This window comes from Schistocerca gregaria, chromosome 7 (assembly GCF_023897955.1).
Source record: "Schistocerca gregaria isolate iqSchGreg1 chromosome 7, iqSchGreg1.2, whole genome shotgun sequence".
Lineage (NCBI taxonomy): Eukaryota > Metazoa > Arthropoda > Insecta > Orthoptera > Acrididae > Schistocerca > Schistocerca gregaria.
The window spans coordinates 475,912,850-475,929,072 of NC_064926.1; the positions used below are offsets into that span (position 1 = coordinate 475,912,850).

At 38.4% G+C, this 16,223-nt stretch overlaps 1 protein-coding gene across 2 annotated transcripts in view; it reads right to left on the bottom strand.

The window, feature by feature from the left end:
* Positions 1 to 1,849: 1,849 nt before the first annotated feature.
* The window catches only part of LOC126281270 (soluble guanylate cyclase 88E), an 883,920-nt gene continuing 869,546 nt past the window's right edge, over positions 1,850 to 16,223 (bottom strand). The window contains exons 15-16 of one of the 2 annotated variants that reach the window (XM_049980094.1): positions 6,314 to 6,538; positions 1,850 to 6,218 (exon numbers count right to left, since the gene is read on the bottom strand). In XM_049980094.1, coding sequence (XP_049836051.1) covers positions 5,641 to 6,218; positions 6,314 to 6,538 — 803 coding nt within the window. In that variant the 3' untranslated portion in view covers positions 1,850 to 5,640. The remainder of the gene's footprint in view (positions 6,219 to 6,313; positions 6,539 to 16,223) is intronic. The other variant, XM_049980093.1, reaches the window with a different exon arrangement.

A 16,223-nucleotide genomic window follows, 5' to 3' on the forward strand; every position in this document is an offset into this window, starting at 1 on the left:
ACATTAATGATCTACCAATCACAATTAACAACAGAGCAAAAAATAGTAATGTTTGCCGATGATACAAGTGTCCTCGTAAAAGGACCCAACTCCACAATGCAGGATACAGCCATGACAGTCTCTACTCAAGTACACAAATGGTTCACAGCGAATAGCCTAACCGAAAATATTTCAAAAACCAATATGATACAGTTTCTGTCAAAAAATAAAAAAAAAAATTAAAGCTCCTGAAATACATGTTAACAATCACAAAATTAATGAAACCACAAAATTCCTAGGTATCCAGATAGACAGTCACTTAAGATGGAAAGAACAAATTGATCAGCTGGTCAAGAAACTTAGCTCATCGTGCTTTGCACTAAGAGCTCTCCATCAGTTAGTAGACAGAGAAATAATGTTGTTGTCATACTTTGCATATTTCCATTCTGTTCTCTCCTATGGCATAATCTTCTGGGGAAATGCTGCAGGTGTTGAAAAAGTCTTCAGAATACAAAAACGAGCAGTGAGACTAATATGTGGGGTCCCTAATGGGACATCTTGCACAGGTCTCTTCAAATCTCTCAGGATACTTACCATCACAGGTCAGTATATATGCTCACTGATGTTATTTGTAGCCAACAACAGGTAACTATTTCAGAAAAATTGTGACATCCACAACCATGACACAAGACAGGTGAAAAATTTTCATCAAGGCACTGCATCTCTCACTAAAGTACACAGGGGAGTTACTGAGTCAGGTATAAAGATCTTCAATAAGCTCCCCATCAATATAAAAAAGGAAATAAATAATGTACAGGTTTTTAAAAGGAAACTAAAATTATTTCTCATTGAACAAACTTTCTATAAAATGAATGAATACTTAGAGTTAGGATGTACAAGAGTGGGGGAAACTGCCTAAGAAAAGCACTCCCTTAAAGATAGTGTGATGCTGTTACTTCTAGTTTAACTGAAATTGTGGTGATAAAATGTAAATTTATCTGTTTCATTATGATAAAATGTGAACTCCCATGTATCCCACTCTCTTGAGCATTCACTTAAACCTCTTCTCGAGGAATGCAGTTAAAACTTGTATTCATTCAAACCATGACCATGAAGAAAATTTACTTCCTTATATATGTCAGCAGCATAAAAATATGGACTGTCACTTATTCTACTATTTTAAACAATCACTTAAACTGTTTTTGGCATAATGCAGGCTTTAATACTGCATGCAAGTAAGTGTTCTTGTAAAATAAACCAATGTCTGTGCAATGTGATATATAAATGTTAATGTACTACTGTAATTGCGTCAATTGACTTGTCCTATATTACTTGTACACTGGCTGTATAATATGTAATCAACAGGACCAAATAAATAAATAAACAAATAAATAAATAATTTAAAAAAAGACGGTATACCAAAAAAATTGTTTACCTTTCTATTGTTAGTTGACACTAAAAATAATTTTGTCTAATATAATTTAATTTTATATGTTCTAATTTCTATTTCTATTGAATATACTTCCCCTTGAGCTTTCCAAATAAATCTTGCAGAGTCAGTTTCAAGCATTTCATTTACATTTCAAGATCAGCACTGTTTCATTGCTGGCATAATTTTGTGTAGTCTAGATTTGAACCTGTTTTCAGTTTCTTCCTTCAATTGTTAAAATTATTTTCATAACATGTTTGCCTTTCATTATTTTCCTCTATTACTGTAAAAAAATTTAGCATATCATGCTCTACTATATTTTTAAATCAGATTAAAACTGCAGTGTGTATACAACAGTCCTATACTGTTTTGTGTAATCAGGTACATAGCTAAACTCCAACTCTAAAACACTATTTACAGTAACAAATGGATATCGCATACATTTAGAGTAAAATTATCTTTTATTACAGTCTTTTAAAACAATTACATTGTAGTAAAATCATTATCATCCAGTGCTTGTTTCTTCACAAATGACAGCACAACAAAGGCTACATTATTTAATTATCTCTTAGCAACTGATTTTATAGGCAACACATGTCACTGAAGAGCTTCATTTAAACCAGTAATTTTTTTATATTAATTTGTAGGTTGCTTTATATATGACTTTTTTGGCTGATAACTTACATACTTTCTTTTTCAAAAATTGTCATTTTGAACTGTTTTTAAAGCTTAAGTTAATAGGCAGCTGCATTCCTACACAACCTACTGTACTGGAAGAACATGAAGGAAGAGTAGGGTTTAACACTGGAAGAATTTCATAGAAACATGAGAAGAAACAACAATCACATACTGATTTGAATGTACACCTGGTGAAAATGATATATACAGGACATGTATAAAACCGACTGAGTACAAAATACATTTAAAAGTCTTAGTTCAGGACAATGTACAGAAATAATTAAAGCTGTTTTTAAGCAGAAAACAGTGTAAAGCAATGGATAAAAAGCAAAGCACAACTTTTGTTGGAAGCAGTTAATCTCATAGTAACTGAAATCAGTCCCTATTGATCAACAGTATGTGAAACAGATAAGTCAAATACAATGTGTGACTGTAAAACAAGCAACTTAGTTATTCTTTTACAGACTGCAATTTTTCTAGAAGTAACCTGTGAAAATATCACTTAGGCCTATATTTGAATTTTGTTTTCATTTGTTGTGTTGTTCAAATAATGAAACCTTGTAAATTACTGTTAATGAATAAATGTGTGAAATGTTTGCTCATTTCTCCAAATTTCAGTTGTGTATCCATATAAGTTTCCCATGTTAATGAACTAAAACTGTGATGTACAGTATCTTATTCTCTGCACATATGTCAGTAACTAAATGTTGATCAAGAATCAAGAAAAATCAGTAGTGTTCCATGCATGAACGCTAGAATATATCATTAGGAAATTGTTGATGATAAACAGTCTTATTTTCCTGCAGTGAAACTGAAATCTTTTATCCTTGAACAAATAGTGTCGTAAGAAATATTTCCAACATCAGAAATAAAGTATCTCATTATATCTACATAACATATGTTCCTCATTTCCTTCAATTTCAAAACATTCATATACCAAATTATAGTACCTTATTGCTTGAACCATAGAATCATTGTTGGACCAGCAATAAGTGTGAGAGATGAACAGTGCTGCCTTCAGAGTTATTTCTGCCCGCATTACCTATATGGAGTCATAAGTGAAAAAAATGAAGCAACCATATGGTATTATTGCCAGGGAGATCCAATGTGGGGTTGTTCAGTCATCTGGTGCAAGGCTTTCTCTTTGACACCACTTAAGTTACTTTCACATCAATGAAAATTACATGAAATGACAAACACAACACAAACACCTAGTACCCAAGTGAGAAAATCTCAGACCGAGCCAGAAACTGAACCTGGGATCCTGCACCCTAGAGGCAGCCATGCTAATGAGTAGACCCCAGTTGTAGACTAGTCACAGGTAAATGGGAGTTTATTAAAAAGCAAATCTAGGAGCAGTTACAAAAGCATCCATACCACATATTATTGTCATTGAAAAAGGTTTTCTCAGAGAGCAGAATGCAGTGATAATTCTATAATTGTAATTAGCAAGAAACATTTTTCATATTGTTGCAAACTATCATATTACTACAAAATCAATAAAGACACTGCTTACAGTGGTTGAAGACTGTGTCTAAGAGACAAAGAAAACTTATATATGTTGTGGGTGAGGTATTTTTTCTACACATCCTACGTCATGCATAAATAAGTCTCTCAGCTCACAGTCAGAAGTATACTTCTTTGGCCATAAATTGCTGAGTCTGGGCATGAGTAATATTACATTATTTGCATGAAAAAGAAATGCAGTGATACAAAATAAAGAATAGAGCACTGAGACAATGAGCAGACCAACAGATGTAAGTGAAGTTTCAAGGAAAGCTAAAATATAATTTTAACAATCCCAGTAAAGTATAATGTAGTAAAAATAATATGATTCTGTGTGCATTTGATTTTATTCTTTCTTTTGCCTATACCCTCTTCTTGCTTTCCTAACACACTTTCTAGCTCCTTCTGTTTCCCATATCATGTTCCTCAGCCCTTTGATTCACATCTGGACATTTTCCCTGTTCTTTCTTTTCCTTCTTGGTATCCATTAAAACAACATCTTTTTAAAAGTTGTGCACATTATTTGTATGGTTATGATTTTGTTCTGTTACATGTAACTCAAGTCCATTAATTTTCTAAGAATAACAAGAAACTTGGTTTTTCTTTAATCATTTCCATTATCAACAGTTTTCAGTTCTCACACTGTCTGCATGTGCAGTGTATTGGTGTAAGTATGGAAATCACCAAAAAGGAATGCAGTAAAATGTATTAAATGGGAGGTATCTGATTTAATTCTTGCATACTTGTTTCATGCACTTAACACTGTTTTGGATACTGAGATTTTGTGTCCTGAGATACTAAAAAAGTTGGTGAATGTCTTTGTAGTAAAATAAACAATACAGAAATGAATGTGCAGAATGATACTAAATGTAAGGAAAAATTACAATTGGAAAGTCATTGTGTCACAAGGCTATTTAACAAATGTAAAATTAAGTTTGTATCAGTATTTTGCTAATATTAAAAGTTATAGTTTTCAATAACTTAGATTATACTAAGGTTTCATAACATAACACAGCCTGGTTTGTGAATAATCTTCAATGGTAACATTTAATAAATTAACCTAATAATTAAGCAAACACAGCTATGTTCAGACACAGGTACACGAAGCTAAATTTAGCTATTGTAACTACATGGCTATAAAATTTAACATTTTGTGTAACAGATGGTCAACATTATGAGGACTCTAATGGTTTATATATTTTCAATAGGCAGTTTAATATCTACATGTGTCAATAGATAACATGAATTGTTACTTGCATATGGAAATGTACAGAAGTTTTAAAACAGTTTAGAATGTGAGTATCCTTGATGAGTATTGTCTGTAATAGACACCATAACAATGCTCACTGCTTTCAGAAAAACATTTCACTCAACAACACTCATTAATGTTCACAACATAAAATGAATTTGCATACAAGTGAGAGTACACTAATATTAGAAACATTTGATTTGAGACGAACTACTTTTGTTACATTCTTTATGGTCATGAAAAGGAAAATTGAACAACATAAAACTTCAAAGGGATGACAAATAAATGGTAAAAAGTAATAGATCCCAAAAAATTACACAGACAGAAATTCATTTATCATTTTGTAATGTTTGTTGCTGTCTCCTTTTTATGAGTATGAGATTCATCTGATCTCTATGCACAAAAAGAAAAACACAGTAACTAAAGATGTTAAATGTTGTGATTTTATGTTTGGTTTCTCTTTCTATGGAAGAGGAATGTGGAAAGTAGAAGAAGATTATTTAAATATGTTCAATAACAGACACACAATTTCATGTAGAGGAGTGAGAAATAAGATGTAATTTATTTCTATGTTAAGTGATGATGTAAGATCTCTTTCTGTTTGTTAGCTACTTTTTCTCCTGTTGAAGGATAAGGCAGTTCTGGAATATGAAACTTTTTATTTTTTTTCTCTGTCATGCCTCCTCCAGCTGTTTGTCTCACATAAAATGAAATAAACACTTCAACACTTGAAAAATACTTCCATGGTACAACTGTATGCAAATTCATTAATGTTAATAACTAGAATCAATGTTTAGCTTCAGAGAATATCACAAGAATTGCTGTGCTGCTTGTCTTTTGACCCAGAATTGCCAAACCCACCACAACACTGTTGCTGGACCATTCCCTGTCCCTGGCTACGGTGAATCACTTTCTTAGTGCGGATGCATAGGCTCCCATCAGAACGTGAAGTGGGTGGAAGCTGCATCTTCACAGGCACACTGTCTTCTTCCTCATCTCCCTCTTCATCTTCTTCTGGAACTACTGTTGAGCTTTGTATATTTCCATACGTATTATGATGCATGTCACACAGAGTACTTTCCTTGTGACAAGTCAGTGTAGGGCAGTTACCGAAGTGAGAATTAACAGTTTCACAATCTGTGCCAGGAACTGGAGAATTTAGAGGAGGTATAGGCAGAAGAGCTCCATCTGAGGACACACTGTTTATTGATGGAAACTTCATCAAGGGAGCAGCCTTCCCTTGTGGTGAGATAGCTGTACATGTAGTTTGTATCCGTGCGAAGGAAGTGATTACATCTGCCCGATCAATGTCACTTACTGAAGATGTTGCCATGCAGGAAGTTGCAAATACAGCTCCCATGGAGTTGGAACGTATTTCTGTTTGTGTGGATGAATATATAGAAAAAAATTATATTAGACTGTTGAGTTGGATGCACATTATACCACATGAAATAATGTACTTTCCTTATTACCTCGATTCCCTGTGGTTTTAACAGGTGAACTTGCTATAGAACGCCTTGCCACATCTTGAAAAGTGACTGGTGAATAGACACGGCGTTCATCTGAGGGGCCTAGCAGACCATGCATAGATGCACGATCGGCATCATACTCCCACTGTGGTTTTGGGCCAGGAATAGCCATGCGCATTAATGGATTACGATACTCTTTTTTGTCCAGCCAATATGTCTTCATTGAACCTGCAACATTGTACAGAAAAAATCCCATTATGCAGAATGTACTCTAATAAAAATATATCTTCTTGTATCAGGAAAAATGTGTAACTGACTTTTACCTCTATCCTTCATTTACTTTTTGGTGTACTGCCAGGAATATGCCTCTTTAGATTTAGGGGCAATAAATGAGATTCTACACCATTGCCAAATGTTTCTGTAGAATATTACTGCAGTCACCACGAATGGCAATCTCATAAAAGAAAACATAATCTTTATAGATGGGTACTGCATGGCATTAATGTTCAATGATATACTACTTAATTCAATGCTGTGTGGCCCTCAGCCATGTGTGCATTCCTTTATTACGGCCTCTTGAAAGAAACTGTTGCAATAGAAAAGAAAATGCTTGAACTGTTTTTCAGTAAATTGCATATTATTTACGCGTATCACCTCTCTGTCATCTCACACTATTTCTCCCAGTATCTTGCTGACTCCAAAACGATAACCTTTATAAAGATGGTGAAATATGTCTTCATCTACGACTCCTGTAAGTGTAAGATACAAAAGAAGTATGGCATGAGCACACGCATTTGCCAAACCACACTGTGTAACACAATTAAAGGGTAAATTTTTTGAAACTCTGTAATTGTCTCCCATCGCAATGTAGAAGTTGGAATTGGTTCGAAGGTGTCTACAACCTTCTTTTGTAATGGTGCAGAAGCTTGGTACCCTGAAACATCACCCTCAGGCTCAGTGACGCTTCAAACAATGAGGTGTTGACAAATGTGAAAAAAAATCCCAGAGATCAGAAGTTCATGTGAGGTGTAAGGATGGAGTTATCATCAGAGTTCTGCCCAAAGTCACCATGGACACATCACATAATAGGAATGTCATCGCAATTCCTCTTACCCACATTTCACCCCTTATTTTGACACTTGTGTGATGAATGTCAGAACTGCAATACCCAATGTTTAAATCGCGCAGTTTTCTTATGGGTGCTGAGAAAACATTTCAGACACACTACTGCTCAGAATCAACACTAAAAGGTCTTAGGAGGTGGAATAAAGGGTGTCAATGAAATGACCCCTTTTCCTCAGGGCATTTATACACACATATTTTGCGGCTGAAGATGACAGTTCGCAGTGTGATGAACAGCAGGACGAAGTTCTTGACAACCCTTGACATTCGGATGATTCAACCTGTCTCTGAGGACATTGTGGACCAGCAACCACATTGAATGTGATCACATCCTTTTGGAGTGCAATGTGACTACTGTTTTTGCTCTGGCGTATAGGATGAAGCCATGAGGAGCCATTGAAGACCAGTTGATGAAATTTGAATGTGATCTGAAGCAACACAGGGGTGCTTATGCTTCTTTGGCCCTCTTTTTCATGGCCTCTTAGGGTGTGATCACAAAGGGTGACTCATGTGTGACTAAAACAGCAAAGGATCCACTAAGACTATCCAGTTTGGCAACACCCTCAGCGCCACCTTCTGCCATTTTTGAGCGTGTCAAAAATGTACCTGTACAGAGACAAACTGTGATAATAGTCCTAGGGACATTCAGGCAGGCTATGGTGCTGCTCTTGTGGGTGCCAGTAGGCATGTGGAACCAGAGAGGTTGCCTGTCTGGAAGCTCCTAGGACTCCATCACAGTTTGTTTCTGTACAGGTACATTTTTGAAGTGCTCAACAGTGATGAGCAGGTGGAACTAAGGGTGTTGCCAAGCTGGGGGTGGGGTCTTAAAGGGACTATTTTCCATTTTATTCACACATTTGTCAAAGTTACACCCCTCCTTCCACCCCCGGTCACACCAGAGTGGAGGACGTGAAACAGGAGGGCTGAAAAAGCATGAGCAACCCTGCTGCTTCAGATCATGTTCAAATTTCGGTGAACGCTTTTGAATAGGTGCTAGTTCACCCTGTACAACAGAGCAAAACTGTTGTTTTACTGCGCTCCAAGGGGTTGCAATCAAATTTAATGAGATTGCTGATCTATAATGTCCTTAGTGAAGGGTTGAATCTTTCAGGTGTGTCACTTGTGTCAAGGATTGTAAAGAACATCGTCCTGCTGGTCATCACAGTACAAACTGTTGTTTTCAGCTGCAGGGTGTGTGGGAGTCAGTGTCCAAAGGAAAGGAATGGTTTCATTGATGCCCTTTACGCCACCCCTTGAGGCCTTTTCATGTTGATTTCGAATGATGGTGTGGCTCAAATGTTCCCCTCAGCCATCAATTAGAGAACTGTGCCATTAAAACGCTGGGTGTTGTGGTTCGGACCTCCAATACAGTGGCAACTAAAGAAAGGATGAAAGTGGGTAAGAGAGATTGTGACGATTTTGACATCATGTGACACATCCATGGTGGTTGTGGTCAGTACTTTGATGAAACTAAGTGCCAATGTGCCAGCATCAACCCATCTTACACTTCTGGCCCTTTTTTTGCATGTGCCAGTACCTATCTCTTTAAATTGTCACCAGGCCTGAGGGTGACATTGCAAGGTCCCATGGTTTTGCACATTTACAAGGGATCATTATAGGTATCTTTGGCTCTAATTCGAATTTCTGCATTGCAATGGAAGACAATTACAGCATTTCTAAAATGTGATCCTTTAATTGTGTTGTGAAGTGCTTGCCACTGAGAAATTCCTTTAGGTTGAGGGACAAGTGAAAACCACTCAGCACCAAGTCTGGACTATGCAGTGGATGGGCAAGCTGTTGCCATCCAAAAGATCTGATCAGATTTTGTACGTGAATGGCAGAATAGCGTCTGGCATTGTCACACAGCATCAACTCTCCAGCCATCAGAAGGGCAAGTCGCTTGTTCTGTAATGCACTTTGAATTTTATTCAGGGTAGCACAGCAAGCAGCTTCATTTATTGTTGTTCCTTGCTGCATTAACTCAACTAACAAGACTTTATGTGTGAATGTATGCTTTCCCAGCATCTACAGCTGGTGAAGAGTTCTCGGGCTTCCAGCCGGGTGGTGGTGTCTTCAAATTGTGATGTTTCGATGAGTGACATACTCATCATCTTCTGATGAAGCGCAGAGACTTTGCGGATGCCGGTCCCTTTATACCTGCACCTGGCCACAGGAGGCTGGATCCAGAGGAGGTGGCAGGCTGGGTGGAGGGGGAAGTGGGTGCACTGTTCGTGTCTCCATCAGAGCATTCCAGTCGCATCTCACGAGCTGGATGTTTCTTGGTGCATTCACTGCATATTGTGGCTAATGCTGGATTCCAGGCTGCACTAAGTTGATAACTTTCATCCCTGTTCACAAGATTCTTGTGGACCCGTATTTCTATTGATTCTTTAATGACGCTGTCCCAATAGCTCCCAGCTCAGCGCAGCACCCTGGTGTTCTCGAAATCAGAGGTGTGGTTTTCTTTGATACTATGTTTCGCTATAGCAGATTTCTCTGTCTGTCCAAGTTGGATGTGTCTGATGTGTTCCTTGCACCTTTTCAAGATGCAGCACTGTGTTTGTCCGATGTACATATGCAGGCAATGCTATATATGCCAGGTGTGTTGAGTTTGAGTGGGTCTTTAGCTGAGCCCAGCAGCTCTTTTGTCTTTGGCGGTGGTTGGAAGATGGTATTTATGTTCGATTTTCTCAGTAGCCTCCTGATTTTGGCTGACAGGGACCCCAAATATGGCAGAAAGGCGAGTCTCTTGTTGTCTTCCTCTTCTTCTTCTTCCTCTTCCCAAAATTTGTCAGCCTGTCTCTTCTTAAAGGCCCTACCAATCTGTGTTTCACTGTACCCATTTTTCCAAAATACCTCTCTTAGGTGGCATAATTCATCTGAGAGGCTTTCTTTGTCACAAATGACGCGTGCCCTATGTACCGATGTGGTCAGTTTTGACTGGCATTGCACCGGATGGTGGCAGCTGTTTGCATGGAGGTATGGGTCTGTGTGCGTCTTCTTTCTATACACTGAATGGCCCAGGGTGCCGTCCGCCTTCTTCATCAGTATGTCCTGGAATGGACATACTGGACTCTATGTGCATCCTAAAACATGGTTGCAATAACCTTGAAAGTTGAGATTGTCTGCTTGGCATTGACTTTGACTGGTGATGATGTGTGACACCATTTCATTGACTGATGTTTAGACTCTGGGGTCATGTGAGAAATCCGGAACTTGTCCCCTGTGACAATATTCTCAAAAAATTCACCTTTATTATGATATTAGTCCAAAAAATCAAAAGCACAAGGCATTCTTTCTATTTTGTGTATCACAGCAAGTAGCCTGGGAACCCAACAAGCACACAAGTTGCAAAATTCCAACTTTTTAGGGCCATTTTCTGCAAAGTTGTTCTTCCTATATCTGGAAATTCTGCTAAATTTGAAATTCCGAATTTCTGGTCTTCATAAATCTTTTTGTCCTTGGCTTTGACCAAATCCTCTGAGATCACTGATGTTTGGCCTCATAGAGGTTCAGCATGGACACTTTCCCATCCATCCTTGAAAGCTCTCACCAACTTCTGCACTTTGCTGTCACTCATTAAATTAGGATCATACACCTCACTTATCTGTGGATGAATTTCCAAGGTTGCAATGTTCCTTGCTGTCAAAAACTGAATCACTGACTGTATTTCACAGTCAGCAGGCTGATAAATTCTTTTAAACATTTTGAATTGATGTAAACAGCACACAGTGACCATACAAATGCAAATGGCATGATTTGATGAGTAAGGCTTGCTGGGAGTCAGTGCTCATGCAGTTACAGTGTTCATGTGTCATTATATTACCTACAGTGATTCAGACCTTACTTTCCAAATAACCTTCATGATTACTTTGCCAACACTCACACGAAAAAGCACATCCGAAATTGATAGTCCACATGTAATCACTATTCAGCTGCACACAAGGCTTTCGTTTTTATCTGTATCACCCTCCGCTATGAAAGGTGAACTTCTGCAAATGCTTGGACAACAATTTATCATGCTCTGAAAAGAAATATTTCCATTGTGGGGGAAAAAAAACCAGTTCCATGTTTTCCAAAGAGCATTCAATTATTTATCCAACATACTAAATTTACTGTTCCACCCTTATACAGTGAAACCCTGCTTTTACACTTTTCAAGGGACTTAAAAAAAATGGTGCAACATGCGGGAAAATTTAGAATATGTAAAATAACATTTTAAGCTGTAAAAGTTACATATAGGATACCCCCTTGCATTTTCTCATTTTATGTGTGATATATGTACATAACAGGAATCAAGAGACTTGTTTATTATCTTACAAAAGTTTATTATCTAATAAAAATTGCTGATGTAACTGGAACTGGTAACTGTCTGGGAAGTAGGAACGTTCAGTTCAATTTCATACGTCACAACAGGTGTTTTTGAAAGCGTGCAGCAGTCATTCATTACTTAAATAATGAAATACTGCACTAGTTACATAATTTTTCATGCTTAGCATGACACGTTTTGAGAATTTTTTCTCGTTGTCAAGTGCAAATATGCACATAAGTATTTTGTGTGGTGTTTGGATGTGTATTGTTCTGTATCTTTTGCACTGTAGTCATCTTTTTGAGGTTATCAGGCACTGTGCCTCCTCAGTCATGTGGAAAACCACACATACACAAACTGTCACTCACATTGTTTGTGTACCATCACAAAAAATATGTAAATACAGCTCTTGACAATTGAGGATAAATTTGCGAAACAACTTTTGTTCAGCATGAAAAAAATACTTAATCAGCACTGTGTTTAAACTAAAAACATTTGAGCACCCCAAAGTCAATGACAGTGTCAACTAACACTGAAAGTAGAGTGGCCAAGTGCCGAAACATGCTACAAATGGTTCGAAAAAGGTGTCACAATGTTCACAATAATCACAAAACTGCCTTTGTGCAGTAGAGATGGTTTGGAAATGGTTGTGATTGGTCATGATATCTTTACTAGAATGAGCCTAGTTACTCCCATCAGCCACTACATCAAGTAGAGCTTGGCAGTGGCAGGAGATATGGCATAAATTGTTCCAACTTTTACATGTTTACTGGTTAAATCTGCTGAGTAGAGTGCCCTGGTGTCAAGAAACGTAACCACATAATATTTGTAAACACTACTGGATGGTCAACATCATGCCAGCATCAGTTTTTCCTTCATGAACATTTTTTTCATAATGCGTAAATTGTGGACAAATTATAAATATGTTGACACAAAATCAGGTGCAAATTAACATTGAGGGCATAGGAAATTTGACAGGAATGATAAAAAAATGACATTATCATTGGGACAACATTAATTCTGGGAACGCAGAAAAGGGGTACTCTAATATTCCTGTTTCCAAGTCCTTGCAACATGGATCATACATATGTGATACTTTCAACTGATGTGCAAGACTTGTTCCATCTATCCATCAGTCCAGCACAGTTGATTTCAGTCCTGTTACATGGAAATTAAGCAGGTAATTACACCAACTCCACTGCAATGACAATGTGGTATTTTACTTGCACATGTTTGTTGTCCAGTTGTTAAGTCACGTAAATTGTCACTACTAAGCTGTGGCCAAAATGTTTGATCACTCTATGACAAAACATTCTGCTGACTACAGCATGGCCAACTCCAGCATATTGCTTTATAACATGTACAGGAGTAATCATGACCTTGTAATGGTGCAAGATCCATTCAACTGAATGGATGCCTGCCAGAAGCTGGTACACCATATATGCCATCTGAGTACAGTAAAGGATAGTTATGTACCTTTAGATTTGAGTATGTAATACCTTGTTGGAGTTGCATGTGAATGTAACCAGTTCCACAGTAATTGAAAAGCACATTTTTGTGTGCACAACAGCATAAGGAAAAGAATCAGTTTTTAACATAATAAATTAACTGGATAGATAGAAAAATGTTATAATTAGGCAAGCTATTGGAGCCAGTGGCTCTTTCTTCAGGCAGAAGAGTTGAAGAGGAGGATAAAGGGGTAAAGGGAAAGGATTGGAGAGGTCTACACAAAGGGGTATATTTTGGGAAACTCACTCAGAACTGCAGGTCAGGGAAGACTTACCACATGGGATGAGAAGGAAACCTGATTGTTGGGGACTGATTCTGACAAGATTTGAAAACCTGAGAGATTAAATGGAGAAGAGTGGGTAATATGCAAGACAGAGATTACTGCTTAAATATCATGCATGAGTTAATAAGAGTGAAAAGCTGAGTGTATTGCACATAACAGAGATGGGAGGAGGTGGTGAAAAATATGTGGGTAAGACAATGAAAGATGTAGAAAACTAAAATGGAGTGAAAAAAAGAGTAGTTACTGTGAAGAAATGCTGAGACAGAAGAAATTAATGTAAATTTATGCCAGAAGGGTGGTGAGAACCAAGGACTGCAGAGTTCTGAGAAACTGGTGTCTGTAATCCCATTAGCGCATGTGGTGAAACAGGTATCGAGCCCACGACTGTCATGTTGTAGAGTATGTGTCATTTCACAGGTGGATCTCCCTTTGATAGTATATGCTTTGCCAGTTACAGGGCTGGTATAGGTGGTGGTAGGAGGGTGCGTAGGAAAGGTCATGCAGCGGGGATGGTCACAGTGGTAGGAGCCAAAGAGTAGGGAGATGGGTGCACAAGGGGTGTAGTGTGTGACAAGAATAGTGCAGAGATTGGGAGGGTGACGAAAAGCTATTCTAGATGTGGTGTGTAAAATTTCAGACAGAATGGATCTAACTTCAGGGTATGATTTCAGTAAGTCATGGCCTCATTGAAGTAGCTAATTAATTCATTCGAGACCAGGATAATACTGAGTGACCAGTGGTGTGTTCTGAAGTTGTTTTGTGGAGGGATCACCAGTACTGTGATTGGATTGGTGGACCACCTATACCAGCTCTGGAACTGGCAAAACGTATACTATCAAAGGGAGAGCCACCTGTGAAATGACACATGTTATAGAGCAGCTGTTATGTAAAAACTGTTCGGCCTTTCACATTGGCATGACTACCACCAAATTATCAATTAGGATGAACGGGAATAAGCAGAGGGTGTATACTGGTAACACCTCACCGAAAGCCAGCTACACACTTCTGTCCATATTAAACCTACCAACAAAAAACGGTACTTACATCTTGACAGTTGTCATCCTTTCCATGTTCAAATGTTCCCTCCCATATAGCCTTGGCATTCAAGGCAGAAGTATTTGTTTGGATGCAGACTCTACAGCAATACACCTACCATTCTCACCTCAGCCTTCACTAGATGTATTTAACCCCCCCCCCCCCTCCCTCCCCTGCCTTCCTATAGCCTAGTTCAAAAGAAGATTTCCCGAGCCTTCACATCCAATCCTGGTACTGCTGATCCCTTGTAAAAACAAGTTCAGAACACACCACAGCATTTCTTCACAGTGACTACTCTTTTCTTCACTCTATTTTAGTTTTCTACATCTTTCATTGTTTTACCAGTCTTCACAGCCCCCCTCCCACCTGTTACATAGAATGTGGTTAGCTTTTCACACTTATTAACTCACACATGGTGTTTAAGCAGTTATCTCTGTCTTGCATATTACCTTGTCCTCCACCTTTAAGCTCTCAGGTTTTAAAATCTCATCTGATGCAGCCCCAAAATCACCCTTTCCTTCTCATCCTGTACGGTAAGTCTCCCCTGACCCACGGATCTGGGTGACTTTCCTGAAACCTACCCATTTTCGTGGACCTTTCCAGTCCTTTTCCTTCACCCCGCTGTCTTCCTCTTCAACCCTTGTGCCTCAAGAAGAAACAGTTGGCTCTGAAATCTTGCCTAATTGTAACATTCTTTATGAGTGTGTTCTGCCACCACATTGTGAGTAGGTTTTTTTATCTACCCTATTAAATTATTTTAACATGAGGAAAAGGATAGATTGCTACCCGTTGTAAATACGATATGATGAATTGCAGACAGACACAATAAAAAGACAGTTACACATTTAACTTTTTGCCGAAACCTTCTTCAGAAAAGGAAACACATGCAAATTCTTTCACACAAGCAAGTGCACCTCGTGCACACATGACCACCATCTCTGGGAGCTTGGATCGGAATGGTGCATTGTAGCAGTTTTCGACCATTGTGCATAAAACCTACACAACTGTAAGATCTGTGCCATACCAATGATGTTAATGAACATTCTGTAGTGTCTAAAGTGTTCCCCTCTCTCTCCACACTAACTGGTGGCCAAAATCTCTTGCCCCAGGGAAATGAATTTCCACAGAGAATGTCACTCTGGACCGCTGTTCCTAAACCCAACCAACATGCTCCTTACACCAATGAACTCTTTCTCAATAATAGTATGTTGAAGGGGGATGTATTTACCTAGCTTCCAAGCATACAAAACAGCCTGATTTGATTGCCATGAAATGGTGTCGGCAGAGGCATGTGCACTAGTAGCAGTCGCAAGGTCTGCAGTGATCTGCCAAGCAGTGAGATGTCTGCTTTCCTTCACCACTAGGGCTACGTATCAATCCTTTTGTGGTAAGGGGGGCTGTCTATGACCACTGGCATGCTTCTACATAGCATTTTCAACTTCAGCTGCCTTTTTCTTTGGATCACCCCCACTACTGTGGCCACAGTAGTGACAGTTTGACCAGATTTGAGCCGTTCCACTGCTTGTCAATGGTTGTAAGCACTCAAATTATGCCTGCAGACTTGTCACAGTACCACACAGAATGTCATACTAATTGGTTCCACAACAACCTTTGTCAAAAACTGACTGCATTAACTGTCAAATGCATACAGAGCT